A 27,168-nucleotide genomic window follows, 5' to 3' on the forward strand; every position below is an offset into this window, starting at 1 on the left:
TCTCTGCTCTCGTCATAGGAAGCCTTACATCGGGAACAAATGTTGGAACAGAAGCTGGCAACCCTTCAGCGACTACTTGCTGTCACGCAAGAGGCTTCAGATACTAGTTGGCAGGTACTGGCAGCCATCCTTTCCCTACTTAGACTGAAAAAATAGTGATATATAAATTGTATCTATTACTTTACAAATGGGAGTGGGGGGGGGGGAGACCTAAGAATAAAAAGCATGCAGTGGTTCTCTTAAACTGTGAAAAAGACAATTTTTACTAAGTCTAACAATTATGTACAGGTTTGAAATAACTGTTAATGGTAAATAGTCCAATAAAATGAAAATAAAGCAGTTGTGTACTGGAACTACTTAGAGCACAATATTCTGTTGAAATAGTTTATTTGTTTTGCCACATCTAATATTAATGCAAAGAATGAAACGTCTCTTCTAGGCTTTAATAGATGAAGACAGGCTGCTATCAAGATTAGAGGTTATGGGAAATCAGCTACAAGCATGCTCAAAAGTAAGTAATTAATTTAGTAGAGCTCTGTGCTATGAACACTGAAATATAGCTCTTCTAAAGTATTTTGAATTAGACGTTTAGGAAAGCAGTTGGATTGTGAACTTTCTGAGATGAGGCTATACCGTTTTGATAATCTGAATATCATGAAAATTATAGGTCCGTTCTGTATTTCATGGAATCATTTTAAATTTAAATAAATGGCTATCGCTCAGCATCTTTTTAGCACAAACTGATTTCTTTTTTTTTTTTTTTTTTTTTGTATATGCATATAAATGTGTATAGTGAAACGCAGAAAAGAATTTGTCATAAGTGAGAAGCAACCATTCTGTCAGCCCTGTTTACTGTGAATATTTCTTTTCAAGTAGGAATTCGGAAAAAGGCATTAGACATGTGCTGTCTCATATTTAGAGACAAAGTAACAAGTATGCCATGCCTTGCATATAACGTGCAAGGCCACTATTATGCCTAAATTATTTTTTTTTTTTTCTTACTCACATCTACCTAGGTTATAATAACTTTTTTGCAGGTCCTGTTTCAGGTCTTTCAAATTGGGACCTCAGATGGTTCTGGTTTATCATACCGTAGGTCTCCTAGGTTTGACATTGATTTTAGGAAAACTATACTTTTTCTGAACACAAAACAAAGCTCATTATAGAATGTGTACCATCATCATACATACAGGTGGTTTACACACAGTTATGTCAAGAATCCTTGATCACTGATTTGCCTGTAACATTTTTCTCATTTGCCAGCAATTGTTAAATATTCTGGAATAGAACAGGTCTTATCACAATCTAATGTATTCAGCAAAATATTAATTTATATTTTATCTTTGTATTTGAATTGTACATACAGAATCAAACAGAAGACAGTATACGAAAAGAGCTTATAGCATTACAAGAAGACAAACACAACTATGAGACAACAGCCAAAGAGTCCCTGAGGCGGGTCCTACAGGAGAAAATTGAAGTAGTCAGAAAACTGTCTGAAGTGGAGGTATTCTAGTTTCATAACCAGTCTTCTGGAAATACTGAAATAGTTGTAACAGCTGCTGCTTAAATCCATGTTTGTTGCCTGTAGCAGGCCACTATCTGTTGTATTGTAGCACTTGCAGTATATTAAATAACATTGTTTATTATATGCTAATCTAGTACTTAACGTTGTTAAAGAAATTGAGAAATTAGTCTTGAAACTCTTTGCTCACAATTTAGAATGGATAAAGTAGTCTTATAGAAGTTAGTATGACTGGGAAAGATGCAAAGCTTAAAATGACACGTGATTTAGAAAAACTGCTGTTAGACCTTGTTTAAACCCTAAAATTTAGGGAAATATAAGCTGAACTGCTCATACAAATTACACTTAAGAATGAGCTGTTAAGATGATGATGTGTTAGACACTTTGTTTAAAGTTCTGCACCTATTATATCTCTCACTACTGTCTTTTCCAACTCTCTTTCCGTTATCCTTATTTGCTATGATTCTATTAGGTTATGAAATATCCTAGACTTGCTTATTATATTCATGAAGTGTGCATCCACTTCATGCTTTTTAGGGAATACAACAGATTTAGTGCTGTAATAAATAATCTTAAGAGACTTCAGTTAAATACACCTTTGTATATTTTAATAGTTCTTGACAGGTTTGTTAATGGTCAGAGTTTCATGTTTACTTATAGCTTTCTCCTACTTTCCAATCACATATTTCAGCTCTTTATTCTTACCAGTCACAATTAAATTTATAGCCTTTTTTTTTTTTTTTTTCATGTGCATGAAGCTAATATCTTTTAACATAATCTACTGGTAATGTTCTATAACAGAACAGAATATTACCAAGTTTTATACAGGTGGCATTTTTGGTGGACTTGATTTGTTGTGTTTAGCCTTAATAATTAGGAACAAAACAGTTTGAAAGCAAGTATGATTTGTTGCATATATTGTTCATGGAAATGATGGAATGTTTGGTATTTTATTAGTAACAAATCTTGTATTTATTGTAATTCTATCTTACAGCGGAGTTTAAGTAATACAGAAGATGAATGTACTCATCTTAAAGAAATGAATGAGCGGACTCAGGAAGAATTAAGAGAATTAGCTAATAAGTACAATGGAGCTGTTAATGAAATTAAAGATCTTTCTGACAAGCTAAAGGTAATGACAACCTTATCTGACTTACAGTGGAACTGTAATGCATGAAAGAAAGTTCAATTCCTAATGCAGCAATCAAGCAAAGATTAAGAAACTATTAAAATGTTAAGTAAATGAAAGAAAGATGCACATTAATGTTTACATATTCTTTTGGTTTACATTTAATGTGCCTGAAAGTGTCTTCAGTTAAATTGCTAAAAAGGTTCCCTTTCCATTCACCTTAAAAGTTAACATATTTTTGAAGCTGCAGTATGTTTTTAATGTAAAACTATGTAATACATGAAATTTCATATTCAGTTGTTTCATATAAACAAGACCTTTCAACCTTAAAAAAACTTAACTTAGTTAATGGGAATGAAAGCTATATCTAGAAATAAATTTGCATTTCACGTTGCCTTATTGTGCAGTTTCAAGCACAGATGGCCCACGACAGTAAAATTATGTCTCAGCTTCTAGGTGGAGAAGAGCACAATGTCATGTTTATTCAACTAAACTCCTAAGTGTATTAATATTTAAAGGTCCTTTATGCTGGAGAAAAAACTAATGACAGTGTGATAAAGCCTGTTCCCAAAGAGACTCCTGTCTAGATTGACAGGATTGAGGAAGGTAGCGTTCTTTTTTTAGCCCTGAGACAGATGTAGTTGTCCTGGATAAATACCGGAATTTTAACTTAAGTTCTTTGAATCTCAGCTTAGCATTTCAGATGGAAATTTCTTCTTTCCAAATTAAAATACTAAGTTGTTGGTCTTAAGGCCCCTGGTGTCTCAATTTTGAATTAATCATTGATGATGATGAGTGTACACAAAAGGATCAAAACCAAAACTTATTACTTAGCTTCGCAGGGAGGGAAATCTATGAAACTTACAATGAGGTCCAGCAAGTGAGAAGCTGTGGCTTTCAATCAAGTTGATCTGTGCAATGTATGTTCAATTCAGAAGGCCCTCTGGGTTTTGACTGGTAATTTGAGATGGGAGACTTCAGGTATTTCTTCGTTCTTGGGCCCTGGTACTGTTCTGCAGAACTCAGGTGCTTCAGACAAAAATTTAGTTGAAATGCTTTGAGATTTTTTCTCTCTGTTATTGTGCCTAAATTGAAGCATATAGAAAAATAACAGTAGAAAAAATTTGTGTTGTTCATGTTTTCTTCATCTGACTACCAAAGGAAGTTACTTTAGCGCATTTAGTCATAAAAACATCAAGGAAATGTACTCCTTTAGATGTTAATTTTAATTTCTTTGGGGATTTTTCTTTTCTTTTGAGCAGGTAGCAGAAGGAAAACAAGAAGAAATCCAACAGAAAGGATTGGCTGAGAAGAAAGAACTGCAGCATAAAATAGATGAGATGGAAGAGAGAGAGCAAGAGCTTCAAGCAAAAATAGAAGCTTTGCAGGCCGATAATGACTTCACCAATGAGCGGCTAACTGCTTTACAAGGTTAGTCACTAGTGGGGAAAAATTGTTTTTTTGTTTTTTCTTTTAATCTGTGAAATATCTTTTTCTTGGAATTCTGTTTACAGTACGGTTAGAACACCTTCAAGAGAAAACTCTTAAAGAACACAACAGCTTAGGTAGGTGTGATCAGTTTCTTGTTTAAAGCTGGTTTCCAGACTATATCTGTTCAATTCCTTTTATTATAATAATCATGTTGTCTCGGTTTCTGGCAATAGAGTAACGTATTTACAAGTTTGCCAGTATTGGATTCTTCTCTGCACAGATTAACATTGAAATATGTGTGACCACAACAGAGTGCCAGCAGAGGGCGCTGCTGTTGTGAGTGTTCACACCTAGGGTTCGTTGCTCAATTTGAGGGCTTTTTGCCTCCCTGTCCCTTAATCGCACCAAAGATTTTGTTGTTGTCGTTTTATTTTGTTTAAATTGTTTATATATATATATATATATATATATATATATATATATATATATATATATATAAAATATACATATATATGTAATGGACAGTAATTTTTTGGATGATAGCAACATTGTACACATTCGAACAATCGGAAACATGATCTGTACTGCTGGAAAATGTGTTGTTTTGTTTGATTAGATTAGATACTTGGAAGAAATAATGTGAAAAGCCATTTGCATTTCACAGTGCTGTATTTATAAACAAACAAAACCAAAACATTTTGCTTGGTTCTAGAAATAATACCCTTTCTTAATCCTAGGCATACAAGTCGATGACTTCATACCTAAAATTAATGGGAGCACAGAAAAAGGTAGTGTATCTCAAGGCTACCTTTTGTCTTATGGTTGATGTTTGAACAAATTCTTTTTGTTCTGTGAAGTCTTACTTTGAATAATATTCTCTTTAAAAAATGAAACAGCATTTGACCACTCTTCTGACCAGCAGTTTTTTTGCTTAGGCTCTCAGTCCAGGCAGGTTGTTTTGTTTTGTTTTAGCAAATTCTGTAAATTCAAAGGAGCCAAATGTGGAAGTTGTCTCTTTTTTTTTTTTTTTTTTCTGTTGGAGTCTCACTGGAATCAATGGGAATCCAGTGAAGTGGTGTCAGACCCGTGACACAAAGTGGAAAACCTTCATTAACCATTTTCCCCTTTGTTTTCCCTTGCAATACAGACACATACAATTTTTCTATTAAATTGGGTATGGTAAGTAAAGTCAGCAAATTTTTTTTTGCTGTCTATAACGTACGAAAAATGCAAGTGTGATGTGCAATGACACACCAATAGCAGAAGCTATCTTTAAAACTTGAGTATCTATTTACAAAACAGGAGTTAATGTAGATTAACTATTTTTTTAAGACAAAATTAGTCTAAGCTAGGTTTTTTAACCAGTACATCTTAACAGACATTTGAGAGACAAACACTTGAGGATTTTAGTATAAAATAGTCTGACTAAATGTTTGCCTGATTTCATATATAAAAAGATTATTCCAGTTGTGATTCTAAATTCACTAAATTGTTCCATTAACTAAGATAAATTTGTTGTCATGTGTTCATTTAAAATTATCCCTTGATGTAGCTTTCTTGACCATTTGCTACATTTTCCTGGGTAGTGAAAGCTCTGAGGAAGCCTGGTAGCAATAGTTGGATGAGAACTTGTCGTTCCAGCTAATATTTATGCTGTTTAAGTGTTTGGAAACAAAATTTAAAAGCTGTCTATGCTCTAATTTTTAGCTTTTTATCTAATTTCTTTGTACTATAAATGAAGAGCTTCTTAATTAGGGAGAATAATAGCAAAATAAAAGCAGTTAATAATGGCATAACTTCATGTCTTTTACTTATTTGGAGCAGGAGGAGAGAAACATTACACACTGACAGGAACTGTGTAAAAAACTCCTTTATCTAAGTGCTAGTTATCCCTTTGCCTTAGCTTCAATCCATCTTTTCTATGAATTTCCATAGGTTTCAATTGGTAATACTCCTCATGCTTGATGGGTAGAATGGTTAAGAAATAAACTTGCCTTTATTTTTATTTTTTTAATTTTCCACCTTAGAAAATAGTTAACTTCTCGACAGTGCAAAACTGAAATACTGTATAAAAATCACCATTCTTTGCTCTAGACATAGAAACTGTAAGACTTCAGTAAGTTAGGTTGTTGGAGGTTTTTAGAAAATCGTATAAAACAGTGGAAAAAAAAATTGCCTAGCACTGAATTGAAACATATACTAAAAGCTTTCAAGCTATGAGCTCAAATATATTTTGGTTTACAGGGAAATAACTTGCAACATCATAGTAAACGTAGAATAAATGCCTGTTTTTTTTGTCGAACACTTGCTTTAAATTTGTGTACAGGAATACCACATCTTTTTAAATAGTGACACCTCTTTATTCATCAAAATTGATAAATTGTCTGAAATATGATGTCAAAAACAAATTAATTATTATGCAATTATAGCAATTAAATACCAATGTACCTTTGCTATTCACTCTTTTTCTCAAAGTTTATGAAGCAATCCCCCTTTTGATTTATTTTGGATCACATAACAGTCAAAATGTCACGTGGATGAATGCACAGAAATACATATTCCTTCTTCCCATGTAACAATAGGACAGGCACTTATGCTTAAACCTGGGAGTTTTAGAAAGCTGTCTGCCAGGTTTTTTATTTTCATTTTTTGACTATAGACACTGTAGAACTTCCCATTCAAGTTGTCTGTGTACATGTTTATGAAATCAGTTGCCTTTTTCTTTCATGCGTCTAACGTTATTTTATTCTGTGTTTTCGCTTAGCTTTCCATATTTTCTGTTGTACCACATTCTTCTGCACATTTCAGCTATACCAAGTCCATTGACATTCCTCTGACTCTTTAGAGTTTGCTGTCTTGTGTTCTCTTTGTGACAGACTGTGCCTTTCTCTGTTCTTCTGTCCTTTATCCAGCTCTCATATAATGACAGATGGGCAGTAATTTTTTTCTGCCGGATTTTGGATTTTGCCCTCTTGAAATCAGCAGGGAACAGTTACTGTGTTTTGCTGAGTAGGCTCACATTATTTTAGAAGAACTGAGAATTCAAGGGTTGTAATGTAGATTCAGCTGCTCCTGCAGTGAAAGAGGTTGTGGATAGTTTGCATAAGGAAAAGACGCATAGATAAAGGTAGAAATTAGAAATTCTAGAATTGGATTTGTACTACATAGTATAGCCTGTAAGAGAGAAAAAAGGTTCCCTCTATCTGTTTATCATTACAGTATTACACTCTTCCATCATTAAATGCTCTATACAGCTAAAACTCTGAGACAAGATTTTTCTCTTAAATATTTTTTGATGTGCTGCATATGACCCCTCCCCCCAATTTATTTATTTATTTAAAGAGGAAAAAGGTAAAATTGTACAAACTTCGTATGTTTTTTAATGTTCCTTTTGTCTCTTTGTCTCTCAAAACTTCAGGTCAAGTCCTTAAGGTATATTCCTAGACATAATACTTAAACTGTTGCAAGAACAAGGATTTTACATGACTTTTTAATGTTATGGACAGCCACAGAAGTAGAGGAACAAAGAGCTCTTCTAATAGTGTCTCTAGAGTCATTTTATAACTAAGTGTTTTAAAGTGCTGATGGTTAGGCATTCATTTTCTCTCAATGCACATATGGAAATTCTGGTGCAAAAGGGAGTAACTTATATTGAGCCACTGACAAACATGTAGAACTAAGTTATTTCAGTAACTTGTATTTTTCTCAGTGGCTTTCAGATTTAAGTTTTTTTGAGCCATTGATTATATAAAGAAAGATACTAAAGACTTGTGTGCAGTCATTTAAGAGGATCATGTACAAAAGCTTAAAAAAAAAAAAAAGGGCAAACAGATGTTATAGCCATGGTGACTGTGGTGCTGTCTTTTAAAACCCTTGTCCTTGTGGGTTAGAAAAGTAAAACTTACTTTTTAAAGTTACTTTCAAATACAGTAAAGGTGCATATTATGTCCTTCCTCATAACAGCTAGGTTGCTGATATCAGAAGCTAATGATGGAGCAAATTTGTTGAAATATAACCAATTTTGCTGGTTTGTGTACAAAAAAGCAGCCTTTTCTGTTGAGATTGTTAGACTCTTGAGGTCAAAGGATTTTAAGGTTCTTCAGAATGCAAATGCTAGCACTGTTTTAAGAGATGGAACTGGGAGCTGAGCAAGGTTCTTTTCCATAAAAGACTTAGATAAACCTGGGAGTTGAGCCCAGTTTTTAGATCTTTACTGCAGAATGTCCTCCTTTCAAAAATCAACTGTTTCAATGCAGTGAACCTTTTTTAAAAAGAGTAAAGGAAGATATTTACACTTGTAAAATAAATATTGTTGCATTTCAAGAGGGTATGCCATATGAAGAATAAACATGGAAAAAAAAATAATTAAATACCCTTTTAAAGCTAAGAATAAAATGCTGAAGACTGTAGGTTAAATACACGCTCCCTATTTCTTCAGCAATTGGGTTTGGTATTTTCCGATATTAATGTCTCATTCTGAATTAACAAATAGGAATTGATGACAGCACTATGGAGTTGCGTGTTTCAATAATGTATCATCTTATGTATTCTAAATTTATTGTCATTAGAATATCACTTGTGTGTTGATCTTTTTGCCAGAGGTCTGAAGTTGTAAATGGGAATTCAGTGGAATTCATTTGTCACCACCTAACCTGAAAATGTAATACTGAAAATGCCAAATGCAGAATGTTTGGAATTTTCTAACTTGTTCCTACTAAATTTGGTAAATAAAGTGTTTTTTTAAATAGCTTCTACTGAGGTAAGGGACTTCTCCTCATGCTTAAGAACTGCTCTTAGACTTTAGGATTTGAAGGTACCCTTTTGAAGCTGATCAGACAGAGTAATCTCTTTCTAGTATCACCCAATCAGATGTTATTTCAAATACGTATTGTCTACTTGCATCTAACCCAGACCTCAAAAGTTCACTGTAAATACACAATGACGACTATTGTTAATATACCTTTCAAATTTTTGTTGCATCAACCTGAAAATGGTAAGAAGATGTAAACTTCAGTGTTTCTTTCTTTACTAGAGCACTTTCTTTCAAAGAGTGGAGGGGACTGCACTTTTATTCATCAATTCATAGAATGTCAGAGTGAGTACAAGAGTGTTCGTCACATTTGCTTTAAAAACAACACAAAACTCAGAAAAGGTGGATAAAACCCAGAATTTGTCACTTCTGTTCATTATTTTGGTAGTAGCAGAAACTTGTTAAGCATAGAACTGTGGCATTGTGGTATTAAACAGATGCCTCTAGTAGGAAGAGGATATCGTTGCTCTTGGAAATTAATGATCGAATTGTCTTTTCTTAGCAGTTAATCCATTATTTTCCTCTGACCAGTAAAAGGGTGGTAGTGTTGCCACTTGATACTTAAAACTGAGTGTAATTTTTCATCTGTGTTACAAATTAAGAAGTTGAAAGCCTACAAATGTCAGTTTAAGCAAACATGACAGGCTGCTGTGGGACAGAGATGAGGTAATGATGCCTTTTCTCCATTTCACTTCTTTTTTACATATTTATATTTTTTTATTTTACATATTTTTCTAATTATCTGTTACAAAGAACAAAAAGGGAAACAAGGTTTAAATTTCTATGTGGAAATATAAGAGATTATTTTAATAAAAATAGTGTAAATACGCAATACCAATCTTTGGAAAGATGTAATATTCTGGAATGAGCAACTTGTTTTTCAAAGCAAATGGGTTTTGAAATTGAGTGATGAAGCAGCAGAATCTGCATATGTGTAATTAACAAAAAGGTTGTATTAACACTTAAGGTGTTAATACTTGTTGTCCAATTAGGAAAAAGAGAAAAGTGCTATTAAACTTCAAAGAAAGGTCCTTGGTAGCATAAGGAATTATTTTTCCCCTAATACATAATTTCTGTTAACTCTTCAAGTTAAACAGAAATAAGATGGTCTTTTTTTTGACATTTATGCCTGTTAGGCTCCCCTCCCCTTTGTATTTCAGTAGGGAAACATAACAGACTTGTTTGACTTTACTGCTTGTGAAACCAATTGCAGTGCTATAAACTGAATGACGGGTTACTACTAAAGTTTATCAAAGAAAACTTAAATTGTATTAAATTGAAAAGTCCTTATTTTTAAAAGTGTATGAGTGGTAGCTGTCTCCAGGAGAGTTGACGTTTAAAATAATTTTAAATTTCACAAAGAATCCAGTTCATTTATTACATAATCTGAACTGAAGTTGTTTTTTTGTTTTTTTTTTTTTTTGGTCTGGATTGAAAAAACGGGCATGCTGAGTCATGTTCAAATAAAACTTGGTTGACTGTTTTCATTGTTTGGGCATTAGCTTAACCTACTTTAGCAAAACTTAAATTAGTACCAAGTCTGCAAAGGAAATGTGGCCAGTCTTGTCACTATTGAGAAGCAGAAGCAACCATCAGGATCTAATGAAAGATTTTAACATGCAATTTAAAGTAGTAACAATAAAATAAAGGTCGATTTATGTATGTCTCCCCTTTCTTGAGGGGTTTGAAAGCTAGAGTAGAGAAACTGTAAGGCTTTGGTGGATTCAACAGAATGGATATGAGCTTCAAGGGTTCAGTGTTTTTGCATTTTTCATTAGTATGTTTTTACTATCAACTAAGAAAAAGATTCCAAGTCTGTTTAATTTTGTATGTAAAAGCTGTTCTTTTTAGTCCTGCTCCTGTGTTTCATTCTCTGCAGCAGTGAAGGTTGGGAGGTAGTGGGGGTCACCAGGAACGAGGCTTTAAGATGTTCAGCAAATACTGAAGTTTAGAACGATATGACAAAGACTGGCAGGATTGAGAAAGGGCAGCCTGTCATACTATACTACGCTTCTCCTCCCTCCCCCGTCCCGGTTTTCTTTGGGAAAGGAGCAGGTGTATTATAAAAATAAAATGAAATCCTGGAAATGCACGTCACATCTTTAAGTAGTCTTTGTAGAGTTTGCTGTTTCATAATAAAAGCAGAGGCATTAAAACTATCATCTGCAAGAAATCTAAAAAGAAAGGAGAAGCGAAACAGCTGTGATGCAGTTTGAGAAGAGAAGGTTTTGACTTCTGCTGGTAGGAAGAGGAAAGTGTGCATATTGCTAGTTCTGGGGAAGAAGCAGGGAAGAAATCAGGAAAGCTTCAGCAGGGAAGTGAAGAAAAATGCAAGAGGAAAGAGTCAAGGAAATGTGTGTAAAGTAGCATGAGAAAGAGAATTTGATGATTAAGTTATTTAATATTCTGTATAAACAGTTGCTATGAGGTTAAAGGCAATTAAAAGTACTTATATGTTAACATCAATCCAGACTCCTCAAGATAGTCAGATTTTTTTTAATTTTTTTTTTTTTTTTTGGTAGGGAAGAAACAATAGGACTCTTAAAATCTCAATTGCAATGCAGCATGGATGCTTAACGTATGTAGCATTGTTTGTAAAACCTGACTTTAGTGTTTTGGTTTTGTTTTGTTTTTCCAAACAGTAGGGCTCACAACATCATCCAGTAACTCTTGATCTACAGCAGCTATAAAATGTTATGAAATCTTGCTCTGAATGATCTGAGAAGTATGCCGTTTTCTGATCATTACATCCAGTTCACCTGATGCTCATTTCATAACTTTTTTTTTCAGTTACTACTGGTGAAATCCAGTACAATCGATAGCAAAAAAGACACGTTCTTCTTCCTCTTAATTAGTACTGGGTATGAGTTATTGCCAAATGTGATGATTAATAGACAAAAGAGATGTTTAGTGCCCTGTCAGCTTCCTATCTTTTGTTCCAATTTAGCTGTTCCTTATGACCTAGTTTTTTCCTCATTTTATGATTTTGCATTTATGATTTTAAATGCAAGTCAATTTTTGCCTTTTTACTATTCCTTTGCACTTCTATTTCAATAATTTATGTATCTAAATGGAGTAGGTTTTGAATGGATTGAATGGCTGTTTTCAACTTTTAAAAATGTATTTATGACCTGTGGGTGACAAATGAAGTTAAAACTGGTTAGTATAACTTTTTTCCGGATGTTTTGAAACTTCTGTAGAGGGCCAGGTTTCCTTTCATTGGTCCTCAAAACTGGCTTCCTTGAGAGATTAATTTGGTACAAAAAACGAAATATATTGAGAGGGGACACTTGCTTAAGCAATCATTGTAATGCTAAGATATCCTATCGGATTGCACATAGTAATAGGCAACCTACTTCTAAAGGGGAATTCTTAAATTTAAATGACAGGAATTGACTTAAATATGATCTGCAAATCTTAACTTCAAAGCATGGTATTTCAGTAGAAAATATTATATATATGTATATATCAACAGCTCTTTAATTTTTGATAAGTAATTACTGGATAACATGAAATATTAAAACTATTTCTGCCAGAGGTTAAATCTAGGATCCTCTTTTTTCTTTTCTTTTGTGTGTGTCCAAAAACGAACATCCTGATTCAGGACAAATGGAGATTTTGTTTTTAATTACATATTTTTTAAATTTAAGTGATGGAGTTTATGAAGATTTTTATTTTTTTTTTGAAATAGTAACATGTAAAGTTGCAGAGATCTGAAACAGGGAAGTTTTAAAGATACAGGTATATCTACTTCAACTTTCTCTTAAGTCCTGATTGTCATCTGGATTCTGCTGTCTTTAGTGACTAGGGAGGTAAGAGTACAGAATCGAAGTATGAAATGCTATTTAATTTCATGTCTACATCCAATTTTCTATTTATTATCTAAGTATACACAGGCAAGCTGAAATAAGCTATTTCTTGTTGGCTTTCAACTATCCTAACGCTTTATTTTTAAAACACAGAGTATTTAGTCTCTTTGGAAGTTATGAGAGGTGCCAGCCACCAAGTAAAAAATATTTGCTGTACCAGCTTCGGGTCACACTGGGCAAGGGGACTTGAGTGTTATTGCTGAAATAGTGTCAAGAAAGCAACTTAGTTACAAATGTTGAAATTAAAATTGCCATAATGAGCATTAGAAAACAGTAAACCTCTATGGGAAAAGCAACATTTTTTTAAATCTGCACATAACTTTTAGTCATGGGAACTCGGGATTCTCAAAAATGTGAAGAGCTGCTGCCAATGTTCAGAGAGTTTGCGAGAATGACTGGGCCAAGAAGACTAATTACTTTCTTTTGTGTTATAATTATTCTGCTTTTTCAATGTCAAGACTTCAAGATTCATCAGTTCATAACATAAAATTTTCTTCTGTAAGCTGATCACAGAGGTGTATTTTAAGCTAACCATCCAGCATATAGAAGATCAGCCCTTCAGATCAGGCAGTTGATAGCTATTCTGAGTGCAAGGTTTTACTTTCAGCTCATTTTTTTAGAAATAAGGGCAGAATTCCGCAGTTCCTCTCTTGCTGCCTTCCTACCTGCACACTCTTCCAGCCTCAACTGAGTCCTGGAAAAATCACGTTTTAAGGCTTTTGTTTAGGTTTGATTTTATATATTTTAAGCAGAATAGCGTTCATAATATCATCACGTCACTCTTTGCTTGCGGCTGTAGAAGCTCGATGCCCACTGTTGTCCTTCCACAGTCTAGGCACAGTGACTGTTCTGAACTGGATGACAAGTGACTTCCTGAACCCAATCCCAAAAATCCAGAGAGCATTTCAGTGCTTTACTGAAACAGTATTTATGAAAGCTTCTGAAAATGCAGGACAATATTGGTAGATAAGAATAGATGGGGGATGTATCTCTTACAGAGTAGTTTGTCTGGCTGGGGTGCAGGAATGGGATGGGACAAGCTTTTGGTCATACAAACATGTTTTCAGACTTCAGGTTTTTATGTCTAAAAGCTTGGCCATTTCCATCTGTGGTTGAAAAAGATATCTCCATTCAACTCTTGTCCTGCATCTGTCCTTAGATTGTCATGTTGACAGCAACACGCCATCAGAGGAATATAGAGACTTCGTAATCTCCAGACCTACATGAAGCCAGAAACCATGACTAAACTCACTATTTTTTGCTAAGGAATTGAGAATGATTTCCTGTCAGCCAGCTTGCTTAATCTGAACTCTTGTACGCACTGTATGTCCTGTCTTCTCTCCATCTCAATTACCTGTTAAGCACATGGCTGAACCAGCAAACTGTGCTCTGCCAGATTGTCAGGGATCCAGCAGGGAGAGCGCCGAATGGGGATGAGAAGCAGCTTCAGCCTGGTGTTTCATTGGGTGTTAACAGCCCCCTAGGAATGCTTTCAACACTGTCTAAAGTGCAAGATTTACTGAATAGAAATTGATTATTTGATCTGTAAGATACTTGACCCTCAGTAACTTTGTATGTTGGCATTGCCTAACCTCTTGCTAAGCAATATGAAATAATGAAATCCTGTAACAAGAAATTAATTGCTGCTTTAGTAGTTCTCTTGGTATCATTGATGAATCCAGACTTATTTCCCTGGGTCTTAGTGTTTGTGTTCGTGTCCTCCCGGAATAGGCTACTTAGTTAGAAGTTAGCAATCTAGCCTCAAATTCAGTTTTTAGGTGTTTATGCACCTGACATACGTGGGTAGACTGCCCTGTCTGTGCTATGTAAACTCGGTTTTGTGAACCTGAATGTGATGTATGCACAGCCTTCTGGAAAGCAGCGTTCTGAAAGTTTTAAGCTAGTAAAGGCTATTTCTGTATACTTTTCATGGGCACTGATAAAGCAGTTGTGATGTGGAGGTGGCTTCTCAACTGCTATTTTACCATGGTGTATTTCTAGATGTGCACTCTATTTGGTGGGTGTTCATTTCAAGCAACTAGCTCTTAGAATTCCTTTTTTTTTTTTTTTTTGCTAGTTATAACTTGAGAATTTATTAATTATTTTTTGCACCCACTTAGATTTAAAAAAAAGTTCATTTTAAAAAAAATCATAACTTTTCATTAGTGAACCAAAGCATTAATAACGTAAGTTTAATAAATTGCAAATGAAATAATTATGCACTTTATCACCAAGTTCCACAAGGTTTGTGTGCTGTTTCATTATTCCATGCCAGAATAAAGTTTTTGTTCAAGCCTGAGTTGTAATATTATCAGCTTTTAATTTGGTCATGGAATGTAGTCTACGTAGATGTGTGCAGGGAAAAGCTTGCTTAATTTGAGCTTGGAAAGTAACACTTATTTTGTTTGGCAGACAAGATCATAGATGAAGGACATCTAACCAAAGTGGAAGAAACAAAGCTTTTGAAAGGTTAGACTTATGGATTTATTTAATTGTTTTTGAAGCATGGTTTTTACGTCACTTTAATGTCTGTTCTGTCTTTAACTAGCAGTTTGAGTGTTGTTGAATATTCGTTTAAGAAAAAAAAAAAAAAAAGCAAAAAACAAGGGGAGCTATATCGTATACTGAACTCTGCTCCAAATACTATTGTGGGGTAAAAATGTTTAGGGGAAACTAATTTCTGAAGATTGAGTGCATGAAATTCTAGTCTTGACTGAATTCTTAACCTGAATCTATGTTTTCTAAAAAAAAGATAGTATTTTTTGCAAATTGATTTAAATCTCTCATGCCTGCATAAATTTCAATCATGATTTTGTTTTTATTATAGGAGGACATAGAAATACTGTTTAGCTTCACTCAAGTTGTGATTAAGAATTTTTAATTTGACTTGTTTCTACTTTACACCTTCATACTTACTTTAAAATAACTATTAACCTTCTAAACTTGCCTTTTCCAAGTAAAATATAAATGTGCATCTTTAACTTCTTTCGCTCTTCAGTGTAAAACAAGTGAAACACAAAGATCTAATTAGAAAATATTTACCTTTTGAAAGACAAATGATCCTTATCTTGCAGTGTCAAAACCAGGAATGTTTCAAAGTGCATAGATCAATATTTCTTGTATATCTAATAATGTAAAATCATTTGGACTTTTAGGCTGATTCCACTTTCATAGCTTTTTATTCATGTCTAGACATACTAACTCACTTCTTTATCCTCTGTCCTTCTACAAAGAGTTACTGTATTGAATAAACATTAACTTGTTTAAAGTTCTGGTATTTTAGAAACTTTTCACCTTATGTCTGAAATTGCACCTTTAATCTGTTGCTGTATGTGAGTAAGTTACAGACAGTGTGCCATATTTGGCAGAAGAATGCATACAATAACTGTAACTTAACGCTTGCATGCCACTTAACTTGCAAAATGACAAGCTATTTTTAGTGCTTGTTAATATACTCAAACTCATCAAGTAAGTATGATGTCAACACATTTTAATATACTTTATCATTTTGGCTATATTTATTCAGCTCCGTTTTATTACGGGAAACAGGAATGACTGCTGTGAAATAATGTAGTACAAAAATTTTGTCCTTAAGTACAAAGTTTTGTCCTTAAGACTGTGGCTGCAGAATAGTAAGCAGGTTTCTAAACCATTTCTCTTTTTTACTTCTGCTGTTTCGGATGGAGATAGTTGCTATATATATTTATATCATGTATATCATATATATCTTTCCTCTAGTGCCTGATCTTGGTCCCTGTTTCTGGAGGAGGAGGATGGGGGGAGGAGGAATTTGTGTACCTGAGGATGTGTGGGAGGGGAGTATAGGAGGAGGTGGGGAGAGAGAGAATTAATTCAGGGTTTGGAACTTGCACTGCTCCACTTCTCACAGAACAAGGAAGCTGTGTCCATGTATGCCCAGATATGGTAAAGTTAGCTGGATACAAATACTGCTCAGCTTAGCACTTCTGGATTGACATGGGTGAGGTTTTTAGGATATACTTTTCTTAATACCTAAGCTTTACAAAGAATGTATTACTTGTTTTAATAATTATTAGTTTTCGTGACAGTCTTGTGGGCTTGTTTCTATTTGATACCTGTAAAATGCTTTGTATTGTAACATCTTCAGATGTTATTTTTAAGGAGTAATGTTTTTAAACTAGGGAAGTACTGCTTTCACTTTAGCATAGAGGAACCCCCAAACATCAAGTTCTTTGCTCCAGTCCATATGAGCTTTGAAGTCAGCTGTGAAGTCATATGACTTCTATTTGGAATAGCTGCCAGGTCTGAACCCCTAATGTGCTTTAAGTGTACAGGTGCTTTCCCCTTCTCTCTCCAGTGATTTCAGTTATGTTAAGGTAGGAAGTCTGGCTGTTGATCAGCTTCTTTGTTTGTACTTGCCTTCTTCTGTTTCATTTAAAAGTAGATGTTCTGGCACAAAGAAATAGAAAACTTTTCACATTAAATGAAGAAAATGGTTTCTTTCTATTAGCCTGTTGTGTTTGTCATCTTGCTAATTTCCCAGTGTAAGTGCGTATCTCTTCATTTTTCCACGTCTCATTTTGGGGGCATTCAGTTCCATTTGTTCTCTTGTTATTTGAAAAAACAATTTCCCCAAACTTTCTCGTGACTCCTTTGCTTTTTTTAAAAAAAAAAATTTCATATACTAACCCTGTTGGTATAACACACTTGATTTGTTTACTACTTGACGCTTTTTAATATACAATATCTCTATACGTGAAGAAATTATTTATGTTCACCATGCGTTTCTGGATCTATGGTAGAAGAGAAGTCTGTGTAATGGGAATGTTGCAATGATGCCTTTGTACGTATGTATGTATCTCTCTCTACCTGGAACTTGATACTCAGAAGAAACATCTGTTAATCTGTGGTAGGCAGCAATGCTGTCAAACCAAGGCTGGGCATAGTTGGCCGAGGAAGACTTCCTTATGTTTAACCTCGCTTGCATGTTGGTGTCAAGGTTCATAGGTGCCAAACTTACTGGGTTTTGGTTGAGATGCTGTGCCTTTGTTTAATGGTTCCATCATAGCTAAATTGAAATAGTTATTAAAAAAAAAAAAAAGTTCACAAAGTCTTTAGACTAGGAGTCAGGGCTGCTGCTGTGTCCCCTCATATTTTGAAAATGTCTGCTTCCCATTAAAAATTTAGAACTGGTGAAAAAAACGCGTGAGGCTTCATTAAATTGCATGCAATAATGTGGTGCAGTTATTTCATGAAGGTTTTTTTTGTGGAAAAGAGACAGTGACTGCCTTGTAGTAATACAATCTGAACTGAAAATTCTTTCTAGAAACTAGTCAGTGTATTAATTTATATTACTAGGATTCTTGATTGGTTAACGCTATGCTTTTTTTTTTTTTTTTTTTGGGTACAGTATATACAAGACTTGCTGATATTTTTTTGTCCAAAATACTGAAGCACAGTTTTATTCTTTATAGCAGATTCATTCTGACTTGTAACAATATCTGCGTTGTTCTACTTTTCTTTTCTTATTTGTTCCCTGATTGAATAAAACAATCAGCTGTTGCACAGAGTTCCAACTGGCAAGAATACAGCTTTAAACAAAAGTTCAAGCTGTGCATGAGGCTCTTACATCCCCTATTAGATGCTAGCCTAGATAATGACTTCAGTAATACTGAATCCATTTGAGCCCAAATTTATGAAGAAATAAGCAAACACCAGGTTTTTAAGTGTTTTCAGCTCTTTTTTTCTAGTCACATTTACCAGTCATTAGATATATATGTGTATAGAAAAAAATATGATTAAGAAAATGAACAAAGTATTTACTTACTGTAGCTGATTCTCCTTGTCTCTTACAGAGAATCAGGCAAGAGTGAAAGAATCTGATTTGTCAGACACTCTCAGTCCAAGCAAGGAAAAAAGCAGCGACGACACTACAGGTAAAGATTTAACTGAAGTTTCTGTAAAATCTAATTAGTTTGAATTAAATCACTTAATCATGAGAATTTTCTAAAAGGGCAGAGAATACTTGTATTGTGTGTTATGTATTATAGGTCGGTTATAAGTTTAAGCAGTACTGTTTACTTTGCAACTTTATAAATAACTGTGGGAAGAGCATAAAAGGTTCTTTGCTTAAAGAATGCATATATGAAAGCTGTCTGTGGTCTACCTGTTCTCTGAAAGTGTTTTTTTCTTCCAGATGCCCAAATGGATGACCAAGATCTAAATGAACCTATTGCTAAAGTAGCTCTTCTGAAAGGTAAACAGAAATTTATTTTTGTAATTTTAGACTCGTAATCTGTATTTATAAGTCAGTCTACCAGCTTTTTTTGTTGATTTTTAATGAAATGTGTATTTTTACAAAAACTCAAGAAATGTTTAAATCATGGTAGTATGGAAGAATTGCACTTAATGATGTTTCCTTTGGGTGATACTAAAGCATGCTGCTGAGTGTTAATATAGAAGTGATTTGTGCTTCAAGTTTGTTAGCTGCACTCACCAACACTGTTCTATGAACTTGTAACTTCAAGTATTGTTGAAAAATAGTTTCAACATTTACTCAGTTTAGGGCTAATAACCAAGGAGAAAAGGGATTCCTCCACCACTGACAAATACTTTAAGCATTGTGACATTTTACCTGTGTAGTTTGCATCACTGCCAGAAATGTTTCTGTTGATTTGCATCGGTGGCTTAAACAGAAAAGTCTAAAGTCTTTATTTATTGTTAACGTAGTGAAGATTTGAATTCCTTGCTTTATCAATATTTGGAATGATTGTTGAACCTTAGCTATGATCTTTATAGTTACAAAATCATACTTTTTACTGCTCTGAAGGCATGTACTTTTAGATTTGATTAGCGAGCTATTTACATATTTACATGATCTGAAGTGTTGTGGGATATTGTTACATTTATCATACTGAAAGTTAACTTTTTTGGCCTTATGTGCTGCCACATATTTGTGAATATCTATGAAATGATGTTTACACTGGCATCACAAGTAAAGAAGAATGTGAGAGCTTTTCATGGTTCAGAAAGACAGGAAACCACAATGAAATTTAGGAAATCCGTAAGAGAGCTTTTTTTCCTGTAATTGTTTACACTTCTCTGATTTTCTGTTAGAAAGAACTTTAAAATATATAGTATATATATTTCCAAACAAGAAACCTAAAACTGAGTATGAGATTTTTCTAGTGAATTTTAGTTCAACAGAACTATTTAAAAAGGAGTGTTCATAACACTGTGCATGTTTCATTTACATTTTGCTCTAAAATGAACAGCAAAAAATAGTAAAGCATATAACCTTACTCATACACTATATTTATAATTCAAAAGCAGTTAGCTAAATGTTTTAAGCAAATACACACTTGGTGGAAAAACAAGTAAAAAATCTGTAGTGATAGGTCCACTGATAAGTGATTTTTCCACCCTTCTGGATTCTCAAAAAAAAAAAAAAAAAAAAAAAAGAAAAAAGTGTATGTATATATATTTTTTAAGTCAGTGGAAGTGAATGTTCTCACATAGACAACTGAAGACTACTCATAATTGGCTGGATTTCTTAGTTAGCCTCTGCAGGCACATGAAAAGTAGTCCATGGACCCTGAGATTGAAAATCACTGGTGACTGAACTCTCCTTAAATGCAGATAAAGCCTTCCTAGGCTCTGTCAGCAAGGTTGCCTTTTATAGCCCAAGAACGAGATAAGCCTTCTGTGAGCATGCTGTTTCCTGGGTTAGAATGGGCTCATGTTCTGTCAAGGGTCGGGTGTACTTACACTTTTTCTGTCCAGGATGTATTAAAGTGACAGGGACGGGTAACTGAACTCTTAAAAAGCTAAAACCAAATTTTTGATAGTAACATCAAAACAGTCTTGTATTCATGTGGATGATTGTCGTTGTTTTATCTGTCTTTACCCAGTTAGACTTAAACCATAACCATTACTGAACTTCAAAGAAGTAGAAAATACTTATTTGCATAGACAGCTTTGCAATCAAAATACATATTATAATTAACTAAAGGAATTGGAAAAGCTTCTTCTCTTGAAGCTATTTATAGGCATTCCTATTTTGTTCTCCTGAAACCATTAAAAAAATATCTGTACAATGAATCATTTGCCTTTGTAATTTTTATGAAGAGTCTGTAAGCTCACAGTTTTGTTTGCAATTATGTCAGAGAGCCACTGCATACTCTTGACTTTGCCCTTAAAAGGATCTTATTTGCCACAGAAAGACTTTCAGTTGGGTTTGTTATGCGTTCGTGTAATTAAGGAAGAGTGAGAACATTTCTGATCTGGCAGCTGCTGGAATGCGGAAATGGCTGTTGGAAAAGGCACTGCTCCTTTTTGTTTAACTGTCGGAACTTAGAAAACAAATGTACGGAACAAGAAAATGATGAGATGTTAAATTGTTGTAGTTTCCTCCAAGTGTATTTTTCATCAATAACTTCTGAGAGCATTCAGGGATCTGCTTCAGCTTTCTGCAAGTCAGAATCTGGCAAAGATGGGGAAGGGGAAGACCTTGCACAGATTAGTAGAGCTAAACATCTTTATTAGCCATTTATAAGAATTCCTTAGATGTTGCTATGTAAGTGGCTTCTCTAACAAAGAAAAATTGCAAAGTGAAAAACAGGTACATGTTAAACAGATGGAAAGTAATAAATGCCGTCAGAAGTTCAGTGATCTTGTTCTTGTCAACTTCCTCATATTTTTTTTGTAACTCCGGGACTGATCTGTGGAATCGAAGTAAAAAGTGTGTTTGGTTGAGGGTTTGCTGAATAGTGTTAGTTTAGATAATAAATATCAAGAATCAGTAGTGGTCTCATTCAGGAAGTTTGGGAACCTTTTTTTTTTTACTGTTGCAATAGCCAAATATTTTATGTGCATTATAAGGTTTCTGTGAATCTTATAAAGCTGAAGAAAACTCAGATTTATAATTGTCTATCTGACTTCACTGAATACTCTGAAAAGTACTCATCTGAACAAGCTCAGAAATCCTGCAAAATTCTGAAAGAGAACTTTTGTGAGACTTGGAGAAATACCAGCCTACTAAGGTAGTTGCTTCCACAGACCAGACATACAGATAAGGGATGAATTAAGACAGCAGCCTACGTATCATTCTATCCTCTCTGTTATCAGAACAAAAATACAAAGGCAAACATGTAAGCAAAGCTCTGCTAATGTCCTCAAGCTGATTTAATCATGTTGATTAAATCTCAACTTTGTCTTTTTTATTAAAGCTTTACAGATCCTGAAATTGCAAAATCCAAGTTTATGGATGGAAAACACTCCTTCACACACTATAATATTTTTTAATGAATTGGAAAAGTTAAATTTTCCTTAGAACTGACCCATGAGTTAGACTTCTTTTCTAGAGCCAGATTGAAGGAGAAGCAGATTTCATGTGCATTGGAAATGATTTGTTATGTATCACACTGTTTTGTTTTATTGTTAATGACTTTAAATCTACCAGTAGAGTGAAAAACAAAAGAAATGTTAAAGGAAATCTTATTGTGTTGGGGTGTGGGGCAGAAAGTGGAGTTTATTAAGAATCTTTTATAACACAGCAAACAATCTGATCACAGATGAAAACTTCCCATGAACTAGAATAAATTGATGAAGGTTTTCAAACAGTTGTATTTTTTGTGTACCTCATAATTAATGATAGAACTCTTTAGACTTCTGAGGACAGTTAGTCCAATGTTAAATACTTCTGGAAATTGCTCAGATACTTGTTTAATTGCAGCTTTTTTGCATTGGTTCTCTAATCGGTTTTCATGACATCAATTTGCTTCTAGAAAGAATTATTTCAGAGCCCAATAATAGTTTTTACTAGTTATGAATAGAGCAATGCTACTACAGAATTTGTTTCACATCTTAGAGTTATCACAAACATGTTTGTCAGTTTGTAGAAGACCAAAAACCTGTTAGGTTTTTCATAGGCATACTTGTGTTTCTTGGCCTTTGATTTAAAAGCATATCACGTGTATGGAAATTTCCCTTCTGCATTTGAGTAGAAAAGAGTTTTTACCTTGACACACATTGCATTTCTGCAAAATTGATTATGCTGTCCTATAACTTAAGTTTCTCATCTCCCTTGAAGTAGTGTTATCTTTCGTGATGTATGCTTTCATTGATTCGAAAATGCTGTCCACCAGAAAGTTCATTTAGGGTGTCTATTGTTTGATTTGGGACACTGCTTCTTTATCAAGAACATAATTTGCCAGCTTCCTCATCCGTTTCTGCTGAACTGTCTCATTAAGGAGGACTGAAAGTCTAATTGCTCCAAGTCTTCATCCATGAGAAGCTAAGAACAAAACATCTCCAGTAAAGAGCAACTAGGATTTGGAACTCTTAATAAATTTATAAAAGAGTATTTGGATGAAATATTTAGTCCTCTTTGTTCTTTCTGCTCTCATAATTTTGTTCTGAGAAGGTCTAAAAGCACATGTGCACCCATATCTCTATTCTGTGATCACACCAATTCATTACTGTGAGAATAGGAAAGACACAGCCTCTTTTCTGAGTGCTGGTATGCTGCTGGACCGGGCTGGGATGTGCTTGGAGGAGCAGGAGTGTGGGAGGGTGGGCTCGGGTGATAGGGGATGCAGGATCATTACTGCTAAGTCTGTGCTAGGAAAGAAGGCTACAGTAGCTTCCTTTTAACAATAGAACAGTTGTAAATGCAGTCAAGGATTGTCTTATGCTTATCATTTCTTCATTTATGTCAATACAGAAATCCTTGCCAATCTATACAGTATTTTTAAAAATTATTGAATTTGTGTATGATTTTTTTACTGTGTTATGTAGAATGAATGTTTTAAACTATGCATATGTTTACCTCCTTTTAAAAATGTATTAATATTTTTGCTAATATTTACCTAATCCAATTTTGAGTTTACTTTAACTAACTCTGGATGATGTGAATAAAAAGGTACTTGACATCACATGACAGTGCAAATTAAGCTGTTGTGCAAATTTATGCTTTAAAGAAAATGTTCTTTTATCAGATGAATTGCAGGGTGCACAATCAGAGACTGAGGCTAAGCAAGAAATTCAGCAACTACACAAGGAGCTGATTGAAGCCCAAGAGCTAGCTAGAACAAGTAAACAAAAATGCTTTGAACTTCAAGGTGAGACTCAGATCAACTTGACTGTGTAGGGTATCCATTAAAATTGTATTTAATAGGTAACCTTAAAAGGGGTCCAGCTTTGTTGACTGTTGGATAGATTTGTTTCCTAGAATCTCCTGCACAGAATGTCAGAAACCTTTTTTTTTTTTTTTTTTTTTTTATATATATATATGCATAAACAGTCAGATTGAGCCCCTGACTTTTTTGGTTCAAGATTGACCATTTTTTCATAGCATTGAATACGTACATTAACTCTATATATTTCATTCATAGAAGATATATTTATCTAGACATATTGGTTCATCCATATTTCAGTCAGATAAGGCACATATTCTAATGCATTCAATGATAGCTCTTCAGATTGTCCTTTCAAACATGGAGCTGTATCATTGCCATCAGCAAGACCATGGGTTGTTTTTTGCAGGAAATAGCGTAGTCCAGTTTAACTCACATTGTTCAGTGGTTGTGCTGAAGCTTTTTCTTCCCACCCCTACACCAGTTTGCATTTAGCACACATGGAGTTTTTGGATCAGGCAACTGATTGCATTAATTTCAAATTAATTGCAATACTACCACAATAATAATATATTTACTATTAACTCTTTATTAAACTACTTACAGTTACTAGCTTTGATAACTTACTGGAATAATCTGACTGTTTTAATCTTTAATTAAGGGGAAGTCATGACTAAAACTAATTACAAAACTGAAATACTTCTCACTAACAAACATTTGGGCACATTTTCGCTTTCATTTGTAGCACTTTTGGAAGAAGAGAGAAGAGCATATCGAGTGCAAGTTGAAGAATCTAACAAGCAAATAAATGTTCTGCAAGGTATGAAATATTTTTTTCACCTCAGTCTCCTAGGGGAAACATATAGCTTTAGCTGTTCCCATGGCATCATAAGGACTTATGAAGGAAAATGTTAAGTGAGTGTATGTTTTAAATATGATTTGTTTCACAGTATCTCTGAATTCTGTTGTTATATGTTTCCTATTCTGTGCTTTAATCATAACTTTAATAATGCAAGTAATGTCATCTGTAACATGTTCCTCTTCTCCTTTCTCTTCCTTCAGTCTTTCTTAGCTTTGAATGATCCAGAGATTCTTACTGTGGCTGTTTTACCTTTTCCTTAAACACTAAGGTTTATTTTTGTACTTCTCAGTCTCTTCACTTTAGTAGTAAAATCCTCTGAAATAATTTTTAATCGCTCCAGATCTGCACTCAAGTTGGATGCATTAAAATGTCTTCAACAGAGGCACAGTCTGTGCTTTATGAAAAATGCAATGACCACGCTCGTGCTCCTTTCAGCCCAAAATGGTTATAGCAGAATAGAGTCCCATGATTTGTGTAACTCTTACTTGTGACACAGAAGCTACTGTTTTCAAGCTAGTGAAGTTCGTATTGACTGAAAGCAGAAAGGTTTTTGGAAGAGCAGTGTAACTAGCCAAGTTTGGTTTTCTACTGGTTTGTTGATTACCTCAGCCCCTCCAACATCTTTCTGTTGCCTTGGTGTTATAAGAGATCTGTGCTTGCTCAAGCTTTGACAAGAGTCACTCGTCCAGTATGTTGGGCTAGTGGTAGCATGTCACATAAGCATTTTCGGCATTACACGCCTACTTGTCACCCTGTACGTGCGAGTGAGTTCCGTGGTCGAGAGGCTATCTTGCCTTAGAATTGATAAGGGTTATTTTAGGACTCCTCCTTAAAACAAATGTTAGTATGAACACCATCATTATGAACTCAGCCATTGAGAAGGAATGTGTAGGAACTTCATACCTTGAGATTGTTGTCAGTATATTGCTGGGTTTGGACATCAAATGGTTAGAAAACATGAACAGACAGGTAAATGGACTGACAACACAGGTCTTATTGTCTTAGGAAATTAAATTAGCTTTAGAAAATTATTTTTTATGGGTAGTAGTTTGTTGTGGAATGTGATACTTTTCATATACCAGTTACACTTACTGAGAAGCTTATGACTGCACTGTTTTATAGGAATGTCAGCAAAGCGTATTTAGGTCTTCTGCCGTTATTCCTCTAAGAAAGAGAAGCCTTCTTCAGAATAAGAGCAATTAAATTTTGACTTCTGTCCTGCCAATAATGAAAATTCTCTAAGAAAAAATACTGTAGAAAAAGTTAGAAATTGGGGTTTGATAGCCATTTCTGTGCAGGAGGAAGAAATTTTACATCTTTTCTCAAAAAAAAAAAAAAAAAAAAAAAGTAGAAGCTTGACAGAGCCATGCTTAATTGCAAGGTGGCTCTTTGTGTCTTGATCACTTCCCAAGTGAGTTCTTGCTAATGATTCTTGCTCCTATCACGCCATTGTGGTTTAAAACATTCTGATATTAGTTGTCTGCTTGCTGCTTTCCAAACTTCTAGGGTGTGACATATCTCACAACTTGGGAAAAGTTGTCATGATGTCACTGTTCTATCTTGGCAGCCTCTGTGAACTGTAGTGGAGAAAAAAAAAATCCTGACAATTTCACACAGTAACATTTGTTCAAATATTTTAATGGAATCAGTGTTTTAGGCCAGCCTGTGCTGTGTTTGACATAGAAAGGGTGCTGTAGAAACAACTGAAATCCTGTCTCTACGTGTGAAGTTCTTTACATGCACAAATAGGTAAAGCAAGGAAATTCTTGTATCTCAAGTAACTAGTCATTGCCCATTTAAAAAAAAAAAAAAAAAAAGGCAAAACATTCAGTTTGGGTGAGGTAATGGCTTACATAAATAAGAGTTGTAATGGAAGCTTTTTTTCTAATTGTCATTTCAAATTATATCCCGTGCCTCAGAAAACATTTCAGTATTCTTTGTAGTAAATCCTCTATGTAAGTTATTTCTACAACTCCACCAAATTTTAGAAACACTTGTATATTTGGGATTTTCATTCATACCATGCTTGTTTTCATGCCCGAGTATTTAAAGGGAGAGCTGCTCATAAACAATGCAGACCAAAAAAAAAAAAATTTCTTGGAAAAGCTGCCTGAGAAGCAGCAATTTAGTTGGACTTTATTAAAAAAAATATATATTGAAAAATCACTGCTTTGCTTACTGATGTTAACAAGTCTTAATTCTTGGTGTTTTAGAAACATGTACTTTTAGTGTAAGGGTTTGGTAGGTTCAAAGCTTCAAACACAACAATACACAGGTGATTGTTAATGTTCTGTTGTCTTACACTGTTAGATTGTTCTCATCTACTAGTTTGATTACTATTCTGTTAGTATAATCCTCTGGAAATTGTTTCCAAATGAATGAGATGGAAGCCTTTTGTTGCTCGCATGTTCAAAAATCCATCATGCTC

General features: G+C 34.3%; 1 protein-coding gene across 20 annotated transcripts in view; it reads left to right on the top strand.

The window, feature by feature from the left end:
- The window catches only part of SLMAP (sarcolemma associated protein), a 96,750-nt gene that overhangs the window by 44,008 nt on the left and 25,574 nt on the right, over positions 1–27,168 (top strand). For 3 of the 20 annotated variants that reach the window (XM_032194195.1, XM_032194193.1, XM_032194194.1), the window contains exons 6-18: positions 19–114; positions 440–511; positions 1,367–1,507; positions 2,520–2,657; positions 3,917–4,085; positions 4,169–4,219; positions 4,823–4,873; positions 9,118–9,180; positions 15,177–15,233; positions 18,599–18,679; positions 18,940–18,999; positions 23,741–23,863; positions 24,624–24,698. In XM_032194195.1, the coding sequence (XP_032050086.1) occupies positions 19–114; positions 440–511; positions 1,367–1,507; positions 2,520–2,657; positions 3,917–4,085; positions 4,169–4,219; positions 4,823–4,873; positions 9,118–9,180; positions 15,177–15,233; positions 18,599–18,679; positions 18,940–18,999; positions 23,741–23,863; positions 24,624–24,698 (1,177 nt within the window). Of the gene's footprint in view, positions 1–18; positions 115–439; positions 512–1,366; positions 1,508–2,519; positions 2,658–3,916; positions 4,086–4,168; positions 4,220–4,822; positions 4,874–9,117; positions 9,181–15,176; positions 15,234–16,631; positions 16,744–18,252; positions 18,462–18,598; positions 18,680–18,939; positions 19,000–23,740; positions 23,864–24,623; positions 24,699–27,168 lie in introns of those variants that run through there. The other 17 variants (XM_032194206.1, XM_032194207.1, XM_032194198.1 and 14 more) reach the window with 13 other exon arrangements.

The sequence above is a fragment of the Aythya fuligula genome, chromosome 10 (genome assembly GCF_009819795.1).
Source record: "Aythya fuligula isolate bAytFul2 chromosome 10, bAytFul2.pri, whole genome shotgun sequence".
NCBI lineage: Eukaryota > Metazoa > Chordata > Aves > Anseriformes > Anatidae > Aythya > Aythya fuligula.